This window comes from Bison bison, unplaced genomic scaffold (assembly GCF_000754665.1).
Source record: "Bison bison bison isolate TAMUID 2011002044 unplaced genomic scaffold, Bison_UMD1.0 scf7180017864268, whole genome shotgun sequence".
Taxonomy (NCBI): Eukaryota; Metazoa; Chordata; class Mammalia; order Artiodactyla; family Bovidae; genus Bison; species Bison bison.
Window position 1 is genome coordinate 1,892,469 of NW_011494840.1, and position 19,781 is coordinate 1,912,249.

Consider the following 19,781-nt stretch of genomic DNA (forward strand, 5'->3'; position numbering starts at 1 on the left):
TAGACAAACAAAATAAATCTTTAAATGAAAATTTTTTTTGGAAGCTTCAATTCAACCTGACAAAGATGAAGCTCTTAGCAACTCACCTCACTCTCTTTAACCCAACTCCCCTCCAAGCAAGAACCCTGACCCTCCCCACCCTGGGCTACTCACTCATTTTCTGAAATCTCTTCCTTGTGACATACAGTGGCCTCTTTTCAAGGCCTCTGCTCACCATCAAGAGAAAGCTCTAAAACACCACTTAGTGCTGCACCCTTAAATGTCGACGGTTCTGTTTTTCTCTAGGCGCCACGGTCAGAGCCATCAAAAAAAAAAAAAAAAAAAAAATCATCCTGTTTTCCAGGATCATGCCATCACTTGCTTTATGCCTCCATGGGCCCCAGGAGGTCTCAGAGGAGAAGCAACTCTCTGCAACTCACCACAAGCTTCATTTCTAAGAAGCCATACGCCCATGGCCCTCTCTCCATTTTCCTCCACGTGAAACTTTCACTTTCTTCCTCAGGACCCCTACAGGTTCTGAAGTCTTCTATCACCCACCCCCTCATCTTCCAAGACCACTGAAGCCCCTGCCCTCTTTCCACTGAGGACTAAGATGTACCTTCTTCTGTGGTACATGGGTCCTACCAAATTTCCCTGCAAATCAATCTGGGAGAGTCATGCAACTCTCCATCTGAACTATATTATGTGCAATACACCTCTTTTCAAATTGCCATTAAGTACCATTACTGGTTTCATTTTTTTAAAAAATAATATATTTGGGAGAGAATATTTGTTTTAACTGAGATAGTTAAGGTGGCTTGTCTGCCTTGTATATTCACTGTTATATGCTTGTAAATAACTTTGCTCATCTGTATTTTTATGAAAATAATAGTCAAAATGGGAATTTGACAAAAAAAAAAGGAGGGGGGACTGGAAGGGAGTGGGAGATTCAGAAAGAAAGAAAACGCTGTTCATGTTTATTTTAAGCATTTGCTACAAAATCGCTTCCCAGGTTTGGATGAAGCTTCTGGGACCTCATCTGGTGCAGCCCAGCCCTCCTGCCAGCAGCAGGGAAAGAAGAGAGACGAGCTTGGCCCTGCCACTGAAGCTTCGGAGCCGCCCCAGCGTCCTCATACACCGACACGACAAAATGATCCATTTAGGCACTCTCTGTTCCCCCTTCCTTTCAGCGAGAGGGTTTTATTGTAGCTTATTTCGTACCACAGTCTTGTTATTTTCCCCCTCTGCCATCAAGCTGTACGATTGTCTCAGATCCAGGCACAGCCAGAGACAGCAGCCATGAGAAGAATGTGCAGCACCAGGGAAGCGGTTTCCTAGCAACCGGAACTATTTCAAAGCGTTCATGGCTCTGGTGTAGTTAGGCTTTCCATAGCAATGCAGAGAATAGTAAACAGTGGGTATGTCGTTATGTGCTTAATGCAAATGAATTCTAATCAAGAAAGCACACGGAACTCTCCTCCGTGCTCTGTGGCGACCTAAATGGGAAGGGAATCCAAAAAAGAGGGGATACATGTAAACATACAGCTGATTCACTTTGTTGTACATCAGAAACTAACACAACATTGTAAAACAGCTCTACTCCAATAGAGATTAATAAAAAACACTTAAGATGGAAAAAAATGACGGGTAAATGAAGGAAACACCTACATTTTCTATTTTCTAGTATATCATTATTTTCTATTAGATCCTTATCCTTATCTTATTAGGTATGACACATTAGCTTTCAAGATGTAGGTTTCTGAAAGTCATGTGTTGTGATCAGATAGTTTAATTTTTTAAAAATTCTCATTCCCTCTTTGCATTTTCTCTTTTGTCAGAGACATCTGCTAAAGCAATTTAAAAGAGAAAGGGGCTTCAGAAGAAGCCATACTTCAAGAATATACATGTTATGAAATTTAAATATTAAGATCTCAGTCTGGAGTCATAACCAATTACTAAGCAAATAATCAATCTGATTTATTTTTTTAGAAAAGTGAAATATAATTAAGTTGAGATCATACCAGAATGATCCTTTCTCCTTTCTTTCTTGACTTGTAATAGTTTAGAAAAATTTGATCCATTGAAAGCAGTGGTGCTTTAAAAATGAATGAAGAGAACCCCCCATTAACATTTAAAATGCCAGTGTTTTACAGTATTTTATTTCTTTTCTCCTTCTTAACCTGCAAAGCTCCTTTCCTCCCCTGTGCACACCCACCTGCTTCAGAGAAGACTGCAGAAATAAACACGGGGAAAGCCTTTTGAATCATATTGGATGAAACATTAAAGACTAAAGACAACCAAATTATGTTAGCATGTACCAAAATACACAGAAACAGAAATATGTTTATTTGTATCCAGCCTCTCTCTAAATTGAAGGAAATATTCCTTAGTTTGCTCATATACTTTTCTTGTTTTTTAAAACAGCTTTATTGGGATGGGATTTACATATCATAAAGGTCACCCATGTAAGGTGTATAAAGGCTTTTAGTAACTAACCTAGAATCCAATTTGAAAATCTTTTCATCACCCCCAAAAGAAACCCAATACCCACTGACAGTCATCCCTTATTTTCTACCCCCACCCCAGCTCTAGGCAACTACTGTTGTCCTTTCTTACTATATACTTTTACAAAAGAAGTCCAGGGAATTCCCTGGCTGTCCAGTGGTTAGGACTCTGTGCTTTCACTGCTAAGGGTCCAGGTTTGATGGCTCGTTGGGGAACTAAGACCTTATAAGCCATGTGACACAGTCAAACAAATAAATTAATTAAAAAATAAAATATAAACATCTAGCATAGATGCTGGCACATAGCAAGGACACCATAAATTTTAAAGAAATAAAAAAAACAAAGAGTACATACAAATTATTTTGAATTGTTGTGAAGGAAATGTTGTAAAGTGAAAAAAATCAGTAGATAAAAAACTCCTATCAGATTATCAAGTAGAGTGATAGATCTGAGTCATTACCCAATATTTTACAGGTAGCTATTGAGTTCATCTGCTCTGGTGTTTGTTTTTATGAAATGTTTGTTCGCAGGAGACACTAAGGACATGGAAAGGTACCTTGTTCTCCTAGACTGTGGTTAATGCTAGGGCTGTGTGTCCACACACAGCCAGATAGACCCATCGCTAGTGTCTGGCAGTTTACATTTAGAAGGTCAAAAGAAAAAAAACCTTCTATGAATTCAGTAAGATACCCTTATGATGCATTCTTTGGAATTTGCAAAATTTAAGAGGCTCTTGGTTTTTCAGTAACAATTTCCACTGAAGAATTCTGAAAGAGACTTGTATTTCTTCTCTGTGTATTTTAGCAATGTTACAGGGTATTTTTAAGGGTTAATGCAAAACTACTGAATACGCAATTTATGATTTCAGTGTTAAAATGAGAGACATGACACTCTGTTATTAATTTATCAATGATAAAATTATTCAATTTGAACTAATCATTGAAAATGGAACAACAGGGCCAAAAATCCATATTTTGCTTCCTATTAATACAGAAAATATATATTTACAGACACGTATTTAACAAGCATTTCTATATGATTTAATTTAATTACTCTTAAGAGAGTCCCTCTTAAGAGATCCAACCAGTTCATCCTAAAGGAAATCAGTCCTGAATATTCATTGGAAGGACTGATGCTGAAGCTGAAACTCCAGTACTTTGGCCATCTGATGTGAAGAACTGACTCCTTGGAAAAGACCCTGATGCTGGGAAAGACTGAAGGTGGGAAGAGAAGGGGATGACTGAGGATGAGATGCTTGGATGGCATCACTGACTCAATAGACATGAGTTTGAGTAAACTCTGGGAGTTGGTGATGGACAGGGATGCCTAGCATGCTGCAGTCCATGGGGTCGCAAAGAGTCGGACATGATTGAGCGACTGAAACTGAACTCTTAATTCATGTTTTTGATAATTTTTAATCCAATTAGCAAGTATGGAAAAGTTCTGGTGGAACTGAATTTTTGTGCCAAGTATTTTTCTTCATGTAAGCAGCACAAATTTGATAATCAGCCAACAAAATATCTGTCACTTTAAAACCTGAATATTTTGATCATAGCCTAAGGCTTTTTAGAGAGCTTATTCTTGAAGAAAAATAAAGACTTAATTTAGAGATGGGACATTTTCTCCTCTTTAACACCTAAAGTATTAATATCTTCTGAAAATCTTATGCAGATAAATCATGTATCTTCCTTACAGCCCACATTGTTCATCCTGAATCATCAATCAAAAAAGTATCGTGTCCACACACTTAGAACAATTTTGTTACATAAACATTTTAGAGATAATATTAACACAGAAAACTCTCAGGATAGTGAGCGAGTCAATTCCTAGGCAGACTGATAAGAAGTCCAGGGTCCCCAAGGAAGAGAAAGGGGTCTGGGGCTCTTGAAGTGGAAATGCTATGCTATGCTATGCTAAGTCACTTCAGTCGTGTCCGACTCTGTGTGACCCCACAGACGGCAGCCACCAGGCTCCCCTGTCCCTGGGATTCTCCAGGCAAGAACACTGGAGTGGGTTGTCATTTCCTTCTCCAATGCATGAAAGTGAAAAGTAAAAGCAAAGTCACTCAGTCATGTCCGACTCTTAGCGACCCCATGGACTGCAGCCTATCAGGCTCCTCCATCCATGGGATTTTCCAGGCAAGAGTACTGGAGTGGGGTGCCTTCTCCGTGGGTGCCTTCTCCGTGAAGTGGAAATAGGGGTCTGGAATTCTGAAGGAGGAGAGAAGGACAAATGTTTTTTCCCCTCTATATTCCTTAGTCTTAGTCAATTACACAACTCAGTTTAAACTGTACTGAGGAAAGTTCAGTCGGGTCTGACTCTTTGTGACTGCATGGACTGTAGACTACCAGGCTTCTCTGTCCATGGAATTTTCCAGGCAAGAATACTGGAATTCCCTTCTCCAGGAGATCTTCCCAACCCAGGGATTGAACCCAGGTCTCCCGCACTGTAGGCAGACGCTTTACCGTCTGAGCCACCAGGGAAATCCAAATTGTACTAGGGATTATAAAACAACAATGTATTGGGCTGGAGGACAGTTTCTCCTTCCTGAAAACCTGACTAATCCTGATATCTTAGAATGTATTATGGGAGTGGGTCTGCCAGGATCTTTCTATTGTTAAATTCTAATCTTGTTATCCTAAAATGTAAATTGTGGGAGTGGGTCTGGTAAAATTTTCACAAACTTGAGACATTCTTTTGATTCATTGTAATAACAAATTAAAAGGTATATAACTCCATTGCTAACACTAGCAAGGGGGTACTCTTTCTGCTCCCTTCTGATGCCTACGTCAGAAGCTTTCTCTATCTCCTTTGTACTTTAATAAAACTTTATTACACAAAAGCTCTGAGTGATCAAGCCTTGTCTCTGGCCCCAGATTAAATTCTTCTCCTCTGGAGGCCAAGACTCCCGGCATCTTTCAATGGTTCAGCAACAACCTTTCAATAGTTATGGTCGGAGAAGAACATTTTTATGCAACTTTGGCATATGAAAAATTCAACACTTAAAAGGTTTTTAATGCTCATATTCTAGGTAGTAATTTGTGATGTCCTGGCAATGGTGAGCTAAATCAGATCTTTTAAATGATGAAATTCCCTTTCCCCTTGCAATGTGAAGTCATTCTTCTGTTTTCCTTGTTTTTCATCATACAATATTCTTGGAATACACTTGTGGGTTTATGGCTGACATCTGTATTATACTAAAGGAACTCAGAAACGTTGTTCTCCTCATCTGGTAAATGAGGTTAAAACCTTTGCTTACCTTCACACATCACTGAAGAAGATATGGGATGTGTAGTCAGATGCACATGTGTCATTCTGCAATATGCACATCATAATAAAGTTCTCATGCACGCTAGATAATACAAAATGACAGCGGATACCACCTTCTCAAAATTACTAGCATGGCACTGTGTCACTCTGTGTTTTAGTCACCACCATCCCCAGAGTAAATGCTAAAATGACTCAGAAACCTTGTAAACACTGTCGGTGCTTGCAAGCACTCAGAATAATTTTTGCACCAGTTGGAAAACAATATTTTATCCCTAAATAATTTAAGTGTGAACTCCATCACTCATCTGGATAGATTTGGTGCATGTCAGTCTCAGTTCATGAAGGATGACTTCCTTCTGTCAGTGCTATCAGCAAACCTCACCAGAACCTGGAAAAATGCTGTGATTATAGACCTACAGTCCTTGGGGACTGTCCATCATGCTCCACTGTGGCCATTTTTTTTGGGGGGGGGGGTGGTGTGTGTGTGTTTTCTAAGCATCAAATCCATATCAAAAGCATCCCTTTTGAGTAACCTTAACCACACCTTAGTACAGAGACAAAAGAATTGCTCATTCATCTTCAACATTTTCTACCTAAAACAAAATTAGTTAAGTATGAGGAATGGGGTTACGCTGTGTGTAGAAGCACAAGTTAGGGAACAGCTTTAAGAAACAACATCATATTATTTTTTACAGATAGGCTGCCCACCCTCTTATCTATACCTGTGATTGCATCATAGCCTCTCTTGGCACCTCTGCTGATGTTTTCCCTTGCTTCATCCCATTTGTTTTAATCTGTCATTTTCAGAGTCCAAAGAGTCCCCTTTCCCTTAACCTTTTCCTTTAACATTGACTCTCCAACAATTGTCTTTAGAGGAGACCAGCTTTAATCTCAAGATCCAGTTATTAAAAGAAAAGATCCTATTTATTAACACGGAAAATACTCTTCTAAGTATCATTCTTCATTCCTGCAAGAATGATCTTTCTCACCTCTCTTCGAAGAATGCAGTGGACCATGACTATCACAAAGCCTTGTAATGAATCAAACACGGCAAAAAGTATCTGAAACAGGATGGAGCGTTTGTCTGTCATGGCTAGAACTGCAGACATCCATGTCAGAGCCAGAAGGGGCAACACCACACAGGAGCTCCAGAGAGATGCCCTGTTGGAAGAGAAGAAGGGACGTTATGTAGCTGCACGTCCACCTCAGGCCATAACCTAATCCCCATTCAACAAAGCATTCTTGTATGTGGCGCCAATATATTAACTTGGAGGCCACAAAGCATATAAGATTCCACAGTTTTACTTATTTTTTGATAAGCAATCCCACAATAGTTATAAAAACAGTTGCAAATTACAAACATTTAAGTATGATCTTAGTTCTAATAATAGTGAATATGATTTATTTTCCATCATAGCATTTTCTCACATGCATGGTAAAAGATTTGTAACAAGAAGATGTAAATGATTGGGACTAACATGGCGTTACTGGCGGTGGTGGCTGATAAAGCTGTTGTTGAAACTACTCCACACTTGGCACATTTGAGCGTCAAACCGCTATGAGGCTCACTCATCTGACTGCAAACAAACAGAACACCCACAAAAAGAACAAAATATTGAATTGGCACCAAAAAAAGTTGCTGCTATAAGTTAGCTTTTAAATATGATTTCATGCAGAAAAGCATATTTATCAAAGAGGAATTCTCTCGGTTGTGTTTAAAGATGCATTTATACTACACAGTATTTTTGTAACATTTACCTCTTAATAATATGGGCCTTTGTTACATGTAAAGCATATTTCAATCATTTATACCATAAATGGCCCTTGTATCTACACGTCAAAGTTGCCCAATACACTGAGTTAAACATAAGCATGTATTTGTGTGGAAATACAGTGAAAACCCTTTATTCAGAACCTTGATAATCAAACAGGTAAGGATTCCTAGTTTCAAAGATTTTCAATGTCATTTACAGGAGGAACATAATATCAACTAAAACCTTCTGAAATACACACAGGTATCTCAGAACTCCAACATAAGGAGATACATATTATAAGCTTTTAGTCCTATGAGGAAGATGTAGCCTTTAACCCAACATATTTACATTTTGAAATTTCATTTAGCATCAATGTACTGCCTATATTTTAGGATGATCTGAATAGAGAGATTGATAAATTTGATGAAGTATTAGTTGCTAATAAATAGAGTGGTAGCTTAGCTTTAATAAGACACATTTAATATAGTCACTAAGTTCAAAATGTTCTTTCTGAACATTTTGTCACAGACATAAACCTAATAGTTTTTAAATGGTATATTCAAGTCTAGAGGATTCTGCAGGCAAATTCAGATTCAATCTACTATCTCATAGAAGCAAGTCACATGATGTAGAAAAACTTGACATATATTTCTTTAGAAAAGAGTATTTTTTAAACGAAAGGTTTAACAGAACCTTACCCTCTTAGGAGAAACGAAAATGGAATTATTTGAATCAAACTTCAAAACACCTTGAAATAATTTTCTGTGGTCTCTCATCCATTACCATGTGATGTTTATGTGTAAAATACAGGCTTTCCCTATATTTTGACATTTTAGGAATCAGTGAACTAAAATGTATTGGAATGGGTGAATTTAATTCAGATGACCATTTTATCTACTACTGTGGGCAAGAATCCCTTAGAAGAAATGGAATGGCTCTCACAGTCAACAAAAGAGTCCGAAATTCTGTACTTGGGTGCAGTCTCAAAAATGACAGAATGATCTCTGTTAATTTCCAAGGCAAACCATTCAATATCACAGTAATCCAAGTCTATACCCTGACCAGTAATGCCAAAGAAGCTGAAGTTGAATGGTCCTATGAAGATCTACAAGACCTTCTAAACCTAACAGCAAAAGAAGATGTCCTTTTCATCATAGGGGACTGGAACACAAAAGTACGAAGTCAACAGATACCTGGAGTAACAGGCAAATTTGGCCTTGGAGTACAGAATGAAGCAGGGCAAAAGCTAACAGAGTTTTGCCAAGAGAACACACTGGTCATAGCAAACACCCTCTTCCAATAACGCAAGAGATGACTCTAAACATGGACATCACTGGGTGGTCAACACTGAAATCAGACTTATTACATTCTCTGCAGCCGAAGATGGAGACGCTCCATACAGTCAGCAAAAACAAGACTTGGAGCTGACTGTGGCTCAGATCATGAAGTCCTTATTGCCAAATCCAGACTTCAATTGAAGAAAGTAGGGAAAACCACTAAACCATTCAGGTATGATCTAAATCAAATCCTTTATGATTATACAGTGGAAGTGACAAATAGAATCAAGGGACTACATATGATAGACAGAGTGCCTGAAGAATGATGGACAGAGGAAATCATGACATTGTACAGGAGGCAGTGATCTAGACCATCCCCAAGAAAAAGAAATGCAAAAAGGCAAAATGGTTGTCTGAGGAGGCCTTACAAATAGCTGAGAAAAGAAGAGAAGTGAAAGGCAAAGGAGAAAAGGAAAGATATATCCATTTAATGCAGAGTTCCAAAGAATAGCAGGAGAGATAAGAAAGCCTTTCTAAGTGATCAATACAAAGAAGTAGAGGAAAACAATAGAATGGGAAAGACTAGAGATTTCTTCAAGGAAATTAGAGATACCAAGGGAACATTTCATGCAAAGATGGGCAGAATAAAAGACAGAAATGGTATGGACCTAACAGAAGCAGAAGATATTAAGAAGAGGTGGCAAGAAAACACAGAAGATTTTCATGACCCAGATAACTATGATGGTGTGATTACTCACCTAGAGCCAGACATCCTGGAGGGCGGTCAAGTGGGCCTTAGGAAGCATCACTATGAATACAGCTAGTGGAGGTGATGGAATGCCAGTTGAACTATATCAAATCCTAAAAGGTGATGCTGTGAAAGTGCTGCACTCAATATGCCAGTAAATTTGGAAAACTTAGCAGTGGCCAAAGAACTGAAAAAGGTCAGTTTTCATTCCAATTCCAAAGAAAGGCAACGCCAAAGAATGTTCAAACTACCACACAACTGCACTCATCTCACACGATAGCAAAGTAATGCTCAAAATTCTCCCAGTGAAGTTTCAATAGTATGTGAACCAAGAACTTACACAGATATTTAAGCTGGATTCAGAAAAGGCAGAGGAACCAGAGATCAAATTGCCAACATCTGTTGTATCATAAAAAAGTGAGAGAGTTCCATAAGAACATCTACTTCTACTTTATTGACTATGCCAAAGCCTTTGACTATGTGGATCACAGCACACTGTGGAAAATTCTTCAAGAGATGGGAATACCAGACCACCTGACATGCCTCCTGAGGAATCTGTATGCAGGTCAAGAAGCAACAATTAGAACTGGACATGGAACTATGGACTAGTTCCAAATTGGGGAAGGGGTATGTCAAGGCTGTATATTGTCACCCAGCTTATTTAACTTATATGCAGAGTACATCATGAGAAAAGCTGGACTGAATGAAGCACAAGCTGGAATCAAGATTGCCGGGAGAAATATCAATAACCTCAGATATGCAGATGACACCAAAATTATGGCCGAAAGAGAAGAACTAAAGAGCCTCTTGATGAAAGTTAAAGAGGAGAGTGAAAATGTTAGCTTAAAACTCACATTCAGAAAATTGAGATCATGGCATCTGGTCCCATCACTTCATGGCAAATATATGGGGAAACAGTGGAAACAGTGACAGATATTTTTTTTGGGCTCCAAAATCACTGCAGATGGTGACTGCCGCCATGAAATTAAAAGACGCTTGCTCCTTGGAAGAAAAGTCATGACCAACCTAGACAGCATATCTGGAGAAGGCAATGGCACCCCACTCTAGCACTTTTGCCTGGAAAATCCCATGATCGGAGGGGGCTGGTGGGCTGCAGTCCATGGGGTCGTTAAGAGTTGGACATGACTGAGTGACTTCACTTTCACTTTTCACTTTCATGCATTGGAGAAGGAAATGGCATCCCACTCCAGTGTTCTTGCCTGGAGAATCCCAAGGACGGAGGAGCCTGATGGGCTGCTATCTATGGGGTCTCACAGAGTCGGACATGACTGAAGCGACTTAGCAGCAGCAGCAGACAGCATATTAAAAAGCAGAGACATTACTTTGCCAACAAAGGTCCATGTAGTCAAAGTTTTGGTTTTTCCAGTAGTCATGTATGGATATGAGAGTTGCACTATAAAGAAAGCTGAGCGCCAAAGAATTGATGCTTTTGAACTGTGGTGCTGGAGAAGACTCTTGAGAGTCCCTTGGACTGCAAGGAGAGCAACCAGTCCATCCTAAAGGAAGTCAGTCCTGAATATTCATTAGAAGGACTGACGTAGAAGCTGAAAGTCTAATATGTTGGCCACCTGATGTGAAGAACTGACTCATTTGAAAAGACCGTGATGCTGGGAAAGATTGAAGACAGGAGGAGAAGGGGACGACAGAGGATGAGATGGTTGGATGGCATCACCGACTCAATGGACATGAGTTTGTGTAAATTCCGGAAGTTGGTGATGAACAGGGAGGCCTGGTATGCTGCAGTCCATGGGGTCATAAAGAGTTGGATTGAACTGAACTGATCAGGTTTTCCCAGTAGTTTTTTAAAAAACTAATATTGTGGTGGACCATATTTAAACTAAAAATGGTAGAACAGAGAAAGTGACAAGGGCCTCATAATTTAGAATGTCTGGTTTCTTTTAAAGAGGTGCCTTCATTGGTGAATTGAACTTTGGTAAGATGATAAATCTGAAATTTATTAAGTAAGCAGATTAATCAGTAGACCCCATGAGAAAGATCAAAACTCTGAGTTAGATGTGGGGGTAGAGAATATGATTCTAAACTATTCACTTTACTGATTCAACTTAGGGCAAAGGTACTAGCCACAAGTATTCAGACTTTTCCAAATAATAACTAATAACAGTCTACCCAGTTTGGCTCAGGAATGCTTCAGTGGCCAGTGTGTTTGCATCTGCTCCCAGAAGAATGCCTATACCAATATTCTTCACATTATATGCTTCATAATAGTAGATAAGAAAGTTTCATTGCAGGAAAAAAGAAGAAAATGAAATATCTTATTTGAGATGCTCTAAAAAGATACGTCATTTTATCTTATTTTCACTCTTTTCCAAATATCACTTTATATATGATATGTTGACATTTGCAGTAAATTCCCCCTTGGTAACTAACTATCCTTTATGTATTAGAAAACGTTATTCTAGTTTGGGTATTACAAAACTTGTCAAATTATTGTATTATTGTTTTAATATGCATTCACCCATTCTTTTATTAATCTTTATTGAGCATAAACTATTTGCTTGTCAGTTTCTAATAATTGATGATGAAAAGAAGAAAGGAGATTAAGAAGTAGGTAAAATGGGAAGAGGAATATGTTGATATAATAGAATATGTTGGTACTATATTTGATTCCAAATTATAATGTTTCAAAGGAAACACTGGTGTGTGTGTGTATATATATACATACACACATATGCATATGTATATATATTCTAATAACCTGAAATGGTCTATATTTACAATTAGAGTATCAATTAAATTAATCAGTTAGCTTCTTTACTAATGTTTCTTTAGATAATTCTGATTATGTTCTTCACTGAAGTCTGTGTTATTGGTCTCACTGCTTCTCTGGGAACTAAAAATTAGCTGCAAATGTTCAGGTATGAAAAATTCATTCAGTCACACATTGGAATAGAGAGCAAATTTCAATCTTTAAGCTAAAATAGCATTTTCTATTATAAAAAAAAAATTAAGCCTAGAATCATTAATTTATTAATAGTCTTTTTCTGCTGTGGACAGTAACCAACATTCTGCTGCTTTAACTTGTATTAACTTTATTTGTATTTCTCCAGTAGTGGCCTTTCAACAAGGAAAAGAAAAAACTGTTTGACTCAGTTTTCCCAGTAAAATAGATGCAACTTCTTTGACATTTTTAGAAACAGGTATTTTAAAATTAATATGTAGACTGAAATGGATACTTTCTACATTCATAAGGATAATGTCATTTCTCCTAAACCTATGTTATGCCTTACAAAGAGTTACATGAATCAAACTGCATATTACATATAAAACAATCAAATGAGAAAAACAATACTGCCTGACTTTAATAAATCCCTAGCATTATGCTTATTCTGATACTCTCATCTCTTTTCCTGACCTCAGTGTCATGAATGGTAGAATCACGGGTGCTTGCTTGACAGAAGTTCAGGGTCCTTTGCAAACAAACTGTCCAGCTTGGCTTCTTCATGTCACCCATCATAACAAGAGTCACCAGTGCTGAGTGAGTGCTTGCTTGCTACTTGCTAGATACTCGAGTGAATGCTTGCTTGCTATTTGCTAGATACTCTAGTGAATGCTCTACACACTTTTTTTTTCCCATATACTTTTATCATAAGGCAAGAGTTATTACCCCCATTTTATAGGTAAGAAGATTGAGCTTCAGAAAGATGAAATAACATGCCTAAAGACACACAAAGCTAAGAAATTGCAGAGCTAAATACTGAGCATGATTTTCTCTTTTACCTCCAAGCTTTATGTTAACCACTAACCCACTCCACCCTCAATTTCAGCAAGTAATTATACAACTTTACATCACTAGTGGCAGAAATGAGTTTCTATATCCAGTACCCAGTATGAACAATTTATTCTAACATGATTAACCTAGGCAGAAATAACTGAAGTACCTGTTGCTTCAATTCTAACCATACATCAGACTATTGATTAATAGTGTGAAAGTTTCAAATTTAAATGGCATAGGAAGCTCAGTGTCTATCCAAGCTCAAGTCTGCCTGTTTAAAGTTGCTTTAAGAGACTTATCTGAAGTGAAAGGGGTCTCCAGATGGGAAGTGATTCCCCCTCAGAAAGGAACCACCAATTATGTGTTTATTACATCATTGCAGTTCTAATGTTTGATTTGAATGATATCCAACTTCACACTGAAAGCCATTAAACCTAATCTTTTAATAGGGGAAAATGCCCAACCTATATTGTCTATTATTACATAGATTATAAACACATAAATGACTTAAAATTCCCACCAGCCAGTGATAAAATACTATGACCATTAAGGATACCACAGATTATTAAAGAAATGAGAACATCTGGGGTAAGCTTTGAATGGGGGTACAGTTAAACAGAAAGGAGAAGCCTATAAACATTTTATAAGAAAAGATACAAAGGGAAATTCAAAGACATTACTATTTAATTCAAGGTTTTACAAATTTATGAGTTAATGATATAACTTTTAAAAGCTGCTATCAACCTGCTTATGAAATGTTATTAAGTCATTAGATATGGTGATATTATAATAACAGTAAAATTAAAGGAGATACTTTGCAAAATTTTATAAGTGGTTAAAATGTACAAGTGAAAATTATGAGTAACTTTCTAGCAAGTTATAGTGAAAATGTCATAAAAATGAATGTATGATAAAACTAGTGTTTCCTGACTATTTCGAGTGAAGAATTTTTCTGATATATACAATGAACAAATAAAAGGCAATATTTTTGCCCTACTAAGGTTTGCTTGTCCTTACTCTGTTGTGTCCCATGCTGAAATTAGGTTCAATCTACCCTCCTTTGTGACCAAAACTAGGAGGTCTTTGAAACTCTCACCCAAGAACAATTATTCAAGTCTAGCCTTAATATTTAACCTTCTTATCTTACAAACAGGCAATACACACAAACAAATCCAGATTTTCTTAATGGACTTTTTATTTTCAGATTTTGCTGACACCTCTTAAGAATAGCCCATTGGAAGCTCGAATGGCATAGTCCACCATACACACCGGTTTTTCAAGAACAAAATCCAAGGCCCAGTCAAATGCAGGCGGTGATCTGGGACTGGTGTGTGGGACGTGCTGTAAAGACCCTTCAAAATCCACCAATTGCAGCTTACCCGGCTCTGTGTTTGAGCTTTTTATCTAGGATCCCATCTCTTGAAACAAGTTTATTAAATACCAAAATGCCAATCACCATGTTGACCTGTCAGACAGAAACAAAGGTTGAAGGGAATCAGGTCCCTGATTTTTCTCAAGAACCCACTTTTATCCATTCACAACCTTGGCAGAATTATGTACTCACAATGGTAGTGACAGGAAGCCCTTCTCAAACATTTCATAAGTGCATACAGGAAAATAGGGCAATTTACCAGTAGTGTTAGTGTCCATCTCTTAAAGGATTCTCGTGAGTTGGCTAGGTGGGTTACTTTAATGTTCTAAAGTACATTCAGCCCGTTTACTGTCCATGCTTTGCAGTTAACACTGAGGAAATTAATATTGCACAGGCTAACTTTTAAATTGCCATATTATGCCAATCTAGCATTCTTCTCTCTGACTCATCCTTGAATAAAACAAATGGACTAATGAGCTTCACACCGTGTCTGGGTATCAGAAGATTATGTCTTGCAACCTGCAGCCAGGGTGAGTCCTGCCAGGCAGAGGTGCTAAGATTTGTCATTGCCTGGAACTGGGAGAACAGAATGACTCTATCCTTCATGCTGTGCAACTATTTTCTCCCATGAGACTGGGGGCATTTTAATGCACCTTGCTTTTCTGGACAAAGGGGAAAGCCTATTCAATTCACCAGCAACCTTTCAGATGGACACTTACACTAATTTTTATAATGTGCTCTATTGAACCAGTCTCAGCATCTCTAAGACTCTTCTATCCATTTAAAAGGTCTCTTGCATAACACAGCTGAGACGAAATCAGACATATTCATCTTTCTCAAGTCAAATTGTAAAATGCTGCAGAGAGAGCTGCAGTCTAGTTGTAGCGGCTTTATTATAAGTGCGCTGGGTTCTCTAACCTACTGGCACTTCCTGATAAAGGAATCCAGTACAATGCTGAAACCAAGATAATCAAGGAAAAATATTTTCTCCTTTTTGCCTTCCTGTTCCTTACCCTCCACAGTCAAAAGAATCTTGGTGTGACACCCATTGCAAATGGTGAAGCCTGTACATTGCAACTAGTAGCTTGCGAAAAATCTGTTTTAAATGAAGCAGGATGACTGGTTCATAAAAAAGAAACTTCTACTTTTCCAATATACTTCGAGCAGATGGAATATAAAGCTAGAGTCTGCTTAATTACTGGTGTAAAGAAGATCCAAAGAAACTGTTAGGTAAAGACTTAGAAGGGGCTACTCTTCACAGCTTCTTAACAAGATACCATTTGATCAAGCGAAAGACTGACTCATCTTCGTATGTCTATATTTGAACTAAAAAACTGTATTCTGTGGATTCTATTAATCTACAATTTAAACATGAGAGAATTCATCACCACTCCAAAGACCTTTTGTCTTTCAATTACACACATACTCATTGTTTCTTCACTTTAGGGTTATATGTATATTAATCTAGATGCCTAGGGAAATAATTCAGTTGATTAAATAAAAATTCAGTGCAGTGGATAGAACTATGTCTGATAGTTTTAGTTTTCCTATGCTCTTCTAACACTCATGCCTAGATTTTCTTGTAAATCACCAACAATTTCTGCTCCCTTTTATAATGTAGAGGAGGAAGAACAAACTTTAAAGAAAGAAAACCACATAGAACTATTAAGAAAGATATCTCCAGCTTCCAACTTATTGAATGATTCGTTCAAGAATCGAAAAGGTAACTTTTCAGTTAGAAATCTGATTGTACAGTGAAATGCATCTTTGTATTTAATTCAGATTGTTTCTTTTTTCTCTGACATTTTTCAAAGATTTATTACATAAGAAAGATCTGTAATCAATAAATTCAGAGACACAGAGGAAAGGCAAGTTTGTGGAAAATTTTCATGTTCCTATAAATAAACATGCAAAGGAATTATTTTGTGATTCAAAAAAGAAAAATTTGTAAAACTTCATGCATAAATATGGTAGGGGTTCTCAACTAGAGGGGGGTGATTTGTACCCTCAGTGAACATTGCAAAATCTCTGGAGACATTTTCTGATTATTACAACTTGAAGGGTACCATTGCTATTTAGCAGGTAGATGCCAGTGGTGCTGATAAATACACAGGACAGCCCCACAGCAAAGAAATGTCCAGTTCAAAACATCTGCAGCAGTGAGGAGAAGAAACTTTGACACATGAACATACATTTTCTTGTTGATATTTGGTGTCAGCCCCAGACACCAAATTAAGAGATCTGAATAATTATGTAGATCATATTACAAAAGTATAAAGGTGTAATAGTGTAAAGGTGAAATAATAATAAATGAGGACATTCTATATGTTAACAAGGAAGAATTTACCAAAACTTACTCAAACTTCTTCACAAATGTGAAATTCCTGAAAGAGAAATCCCATACTCTCATGCTTAATATTCTTCAGGCTTCAAAATAAGAATATTTTAGTGTGATAAAGTGCTGGGTAGACATCAACATTAAAATTTAAGTAACGATTCATCAAACTTTAAAATTTCTGCACAATCAATACGGAAGTGTCACTCTAATGGAAGCAAAGTAGACTTTCTTTGTTAAGAAAAACAATTAAGCTGATTTTGGTGTTTACCAGGACAACAGCGGCTGCAGGTCCCACAAAGGCGTAGAGCAGACCTCCTTCAAGAGAGAGCCAGCAACTGGAAAGAACATCAGATAAAAACTAACACCAATTAGTGACACGTATTACATCACTAACGTGTGACACAAACAGTTTGGACTATGTGCTTAGTCTTGGAATTCTGGCATATTTCAAAGGTTCATAGTTTTTTAAAAAAATACAAGGAAGATATGGAAAAAAGCTAAAATTAGCGCACTTCGTGAGTACCAAATACCACATACCTCTCACAAACAAGAAACTTTGATTATGAGGCTTTACTGTCAGGCAGTTAAAACATTTTAGACAAATTACTGTTGCAGTGAGATTTTTACAGTGACTTTCAGTACAAATGTAACTATTAAGTTATGCAAAATGCTGCTTTATATCCATTATGGAATTTTTCAAGTATACTCTGAAGCAGGAACAGTGTGTTTTTAGAGACTTATATGTGCCATTTACCTGTTCTTCCTTGAGGCCATTGAGATAGTGGAAGATATTGGTTTAAAAGCCATCATTGCAGGGAACAGATAATCTACATTTTGTATGTTTTTTTTTTTCTTTCTTCCAATTTTACTTTTTCCCAGACTGCTAAAAAATCACTAAAGATAAGCTTTTGAATGAAAATAAGTATATCTGTGTTTGTTTCAATTAATAGATTCCCCAAGAGTTGCAGGTTTTCATGGACAAAGACAGTAAACATTTAGGTACAAATGCTCATTCTGTCACATCAAAGGACTGTCAAGAGGTCTTCCAGATGCAGAGTCGTGTCTACCACTTCATGCACCTCTCCTTAACCTCTGACCCTTTCATATTAGTTCTCAGTCCCCTGAATCAGCATGCTGCCTCCAAAATGAACAACAATCAACAATAAACAATACCTGGGGCTTCCTTGATGGCTCAGTGGTAAAGAGTCCACCTGCCAATGCAGGAGACACAGGTTTGATCCCTGACCCAGGAAGATCGCACAGGCCACAGTGCCACCAAGTCTGTGGGCCACCACTATCAAGCCCGTCCTCAAGAGCCCAGGCGCTGCAACTGTTGACCCCACATGCTGAAACTACTGAAACCATTGCTCCCTAGAGCCCACGTTACGGAACAACAGAAACCTCTCAGTGAGAAGCATCACAACTCGAGATGAGCCCCTGCTCACTGCCACCGGAGAAAAGCCCGTGCAGCAACAAAGACCCAGCACAGACAAAATAAACAATCTTATTAAAAAGAACACTTAACAATACTCTTCTCTCCTCTTCTAAGAACTTTTTTATATTGGCTGTGGTGGTGGTTCCATGATTCATGCATTTGATAACTCACAGGATTATATACATTTAATAGTGCATGCTACCATGTAAATCAGTGTGTGTGTGTGTGTGTGTGTGTTTTCAAAGTCTGCATCTAGTTATTGCTCCTTGGTCATAACAGCAATTGATAAAATTCTACTTTCCCACTTTGAGATCAACAATTTAATGTCTATTTAAAAAAAAAAAACCACCTGGAGGAAAAGCCCTTAGGTATGATAGAACACTTCAGTTTGGCGTCTCCAAGACTGCCACTAAACTTCTCCTGCAGTTTTCTGTAAATTCATCTTCAAATTGGTACTCTCCTGCTTGTACTGCATTCATTTTCAAATACACTCCTTGAGAGCTGGAACTGTGCCATCTATAATCCTACTTCTTTCCATATCCCCACCACAGTGGCTTTCAAAAAGAGTCATGCTATTTTGAAAAATAACAGATTAAAGGCAACGGTGCTATAGGAAGACAGCTCTACAGTATACGCTCTCAGCTCATCCTGTAGGTTGTATGAGAAAAACAAGCACTCTGATGATGTGAGTTCTTGCAATTCTTTGGAAGTTTCCTTGGGATGGCAAGTCCAGTGGTGTCTCTTGGCACACTTTCCACTTAGATGAACCCACCAAGGGCCTAATAAGCCCCAATTCCTATCTCAAACCTGAAGACAATTAAACTGGACACCTCCTTTTAAGACTTACACTCTAACAAGATGCCATCCTTCTCCCCATTTCTCAGCTGTCTCCTCTAAAGAGCAGATGAAGCAAAATATGAGACTGTACTGCTTTACATTTGAAATATTAAATATAAACTTGACAAATTCTCCCACAGAATGTTCTCAGTTTTACAGGTCTGATTAGGGTAGGCTGGTACCACATCCCCTTTTACTCCCTTCTAGTTTCTTCTGTAGCCCAGGCATTCTATAATGTGGTCTACTGATCCCCTGGCCTTTGAATTTGAATACGTATCTCCCTAATACAGCAACAAAACTTGAAGTAACATGACAAAATATGGTTGCTGCCAGTATATATTATCATCTGTGAAATCAGAAGCTCAGATCAGAGTCCTATTTTAAAGTGTAAACGTGTCAAGATTTATCCAGGTCTTTAAAAATGCATCTGAGATGGAACATGCAATGTAAATATAGAAATATTTTACAAATTATGATTCTACTTAACCATTAATGCTTGAATGACCTATATG

At 37.8% G+C, this 19,781-nt stretch overlaps 1 protein-coding gene across 1 annotated transcript in view; it reads right to left on the reverse strand.

The window, feature by feature from the left end:
- The window catches only part of BAI3 (brain-specific angiogenesis inhibitor 3), an 880,973-nt gene that overhangs the window by 42,570 nt on the left and 818,622 nt on the right, over positions 1-19,781 (reverse strand). Inside the window, exons 22-25 of the mRNA XM_010848504.1 lie at positions 17,266-17,332; positions 14,667-14,752; positions 7,233-7,331; positions 6,744-6,915 (exon numbers count right to left, since the gene is read on the reverse strand). Of these exons, the coding sequence (XP_010846806.1) occupies positions 6,744-6,915; positions 7,233-7,331; positions 14,667-14,752; positions 17,266-17,332 (424 nt within the window). The remainder of the gene's footprint in view (positions 1-6,743; positions 6,916-7,232; positions 7,332-14,666; positions 14,753-17,265; positions 17,333-19,781) is intronic.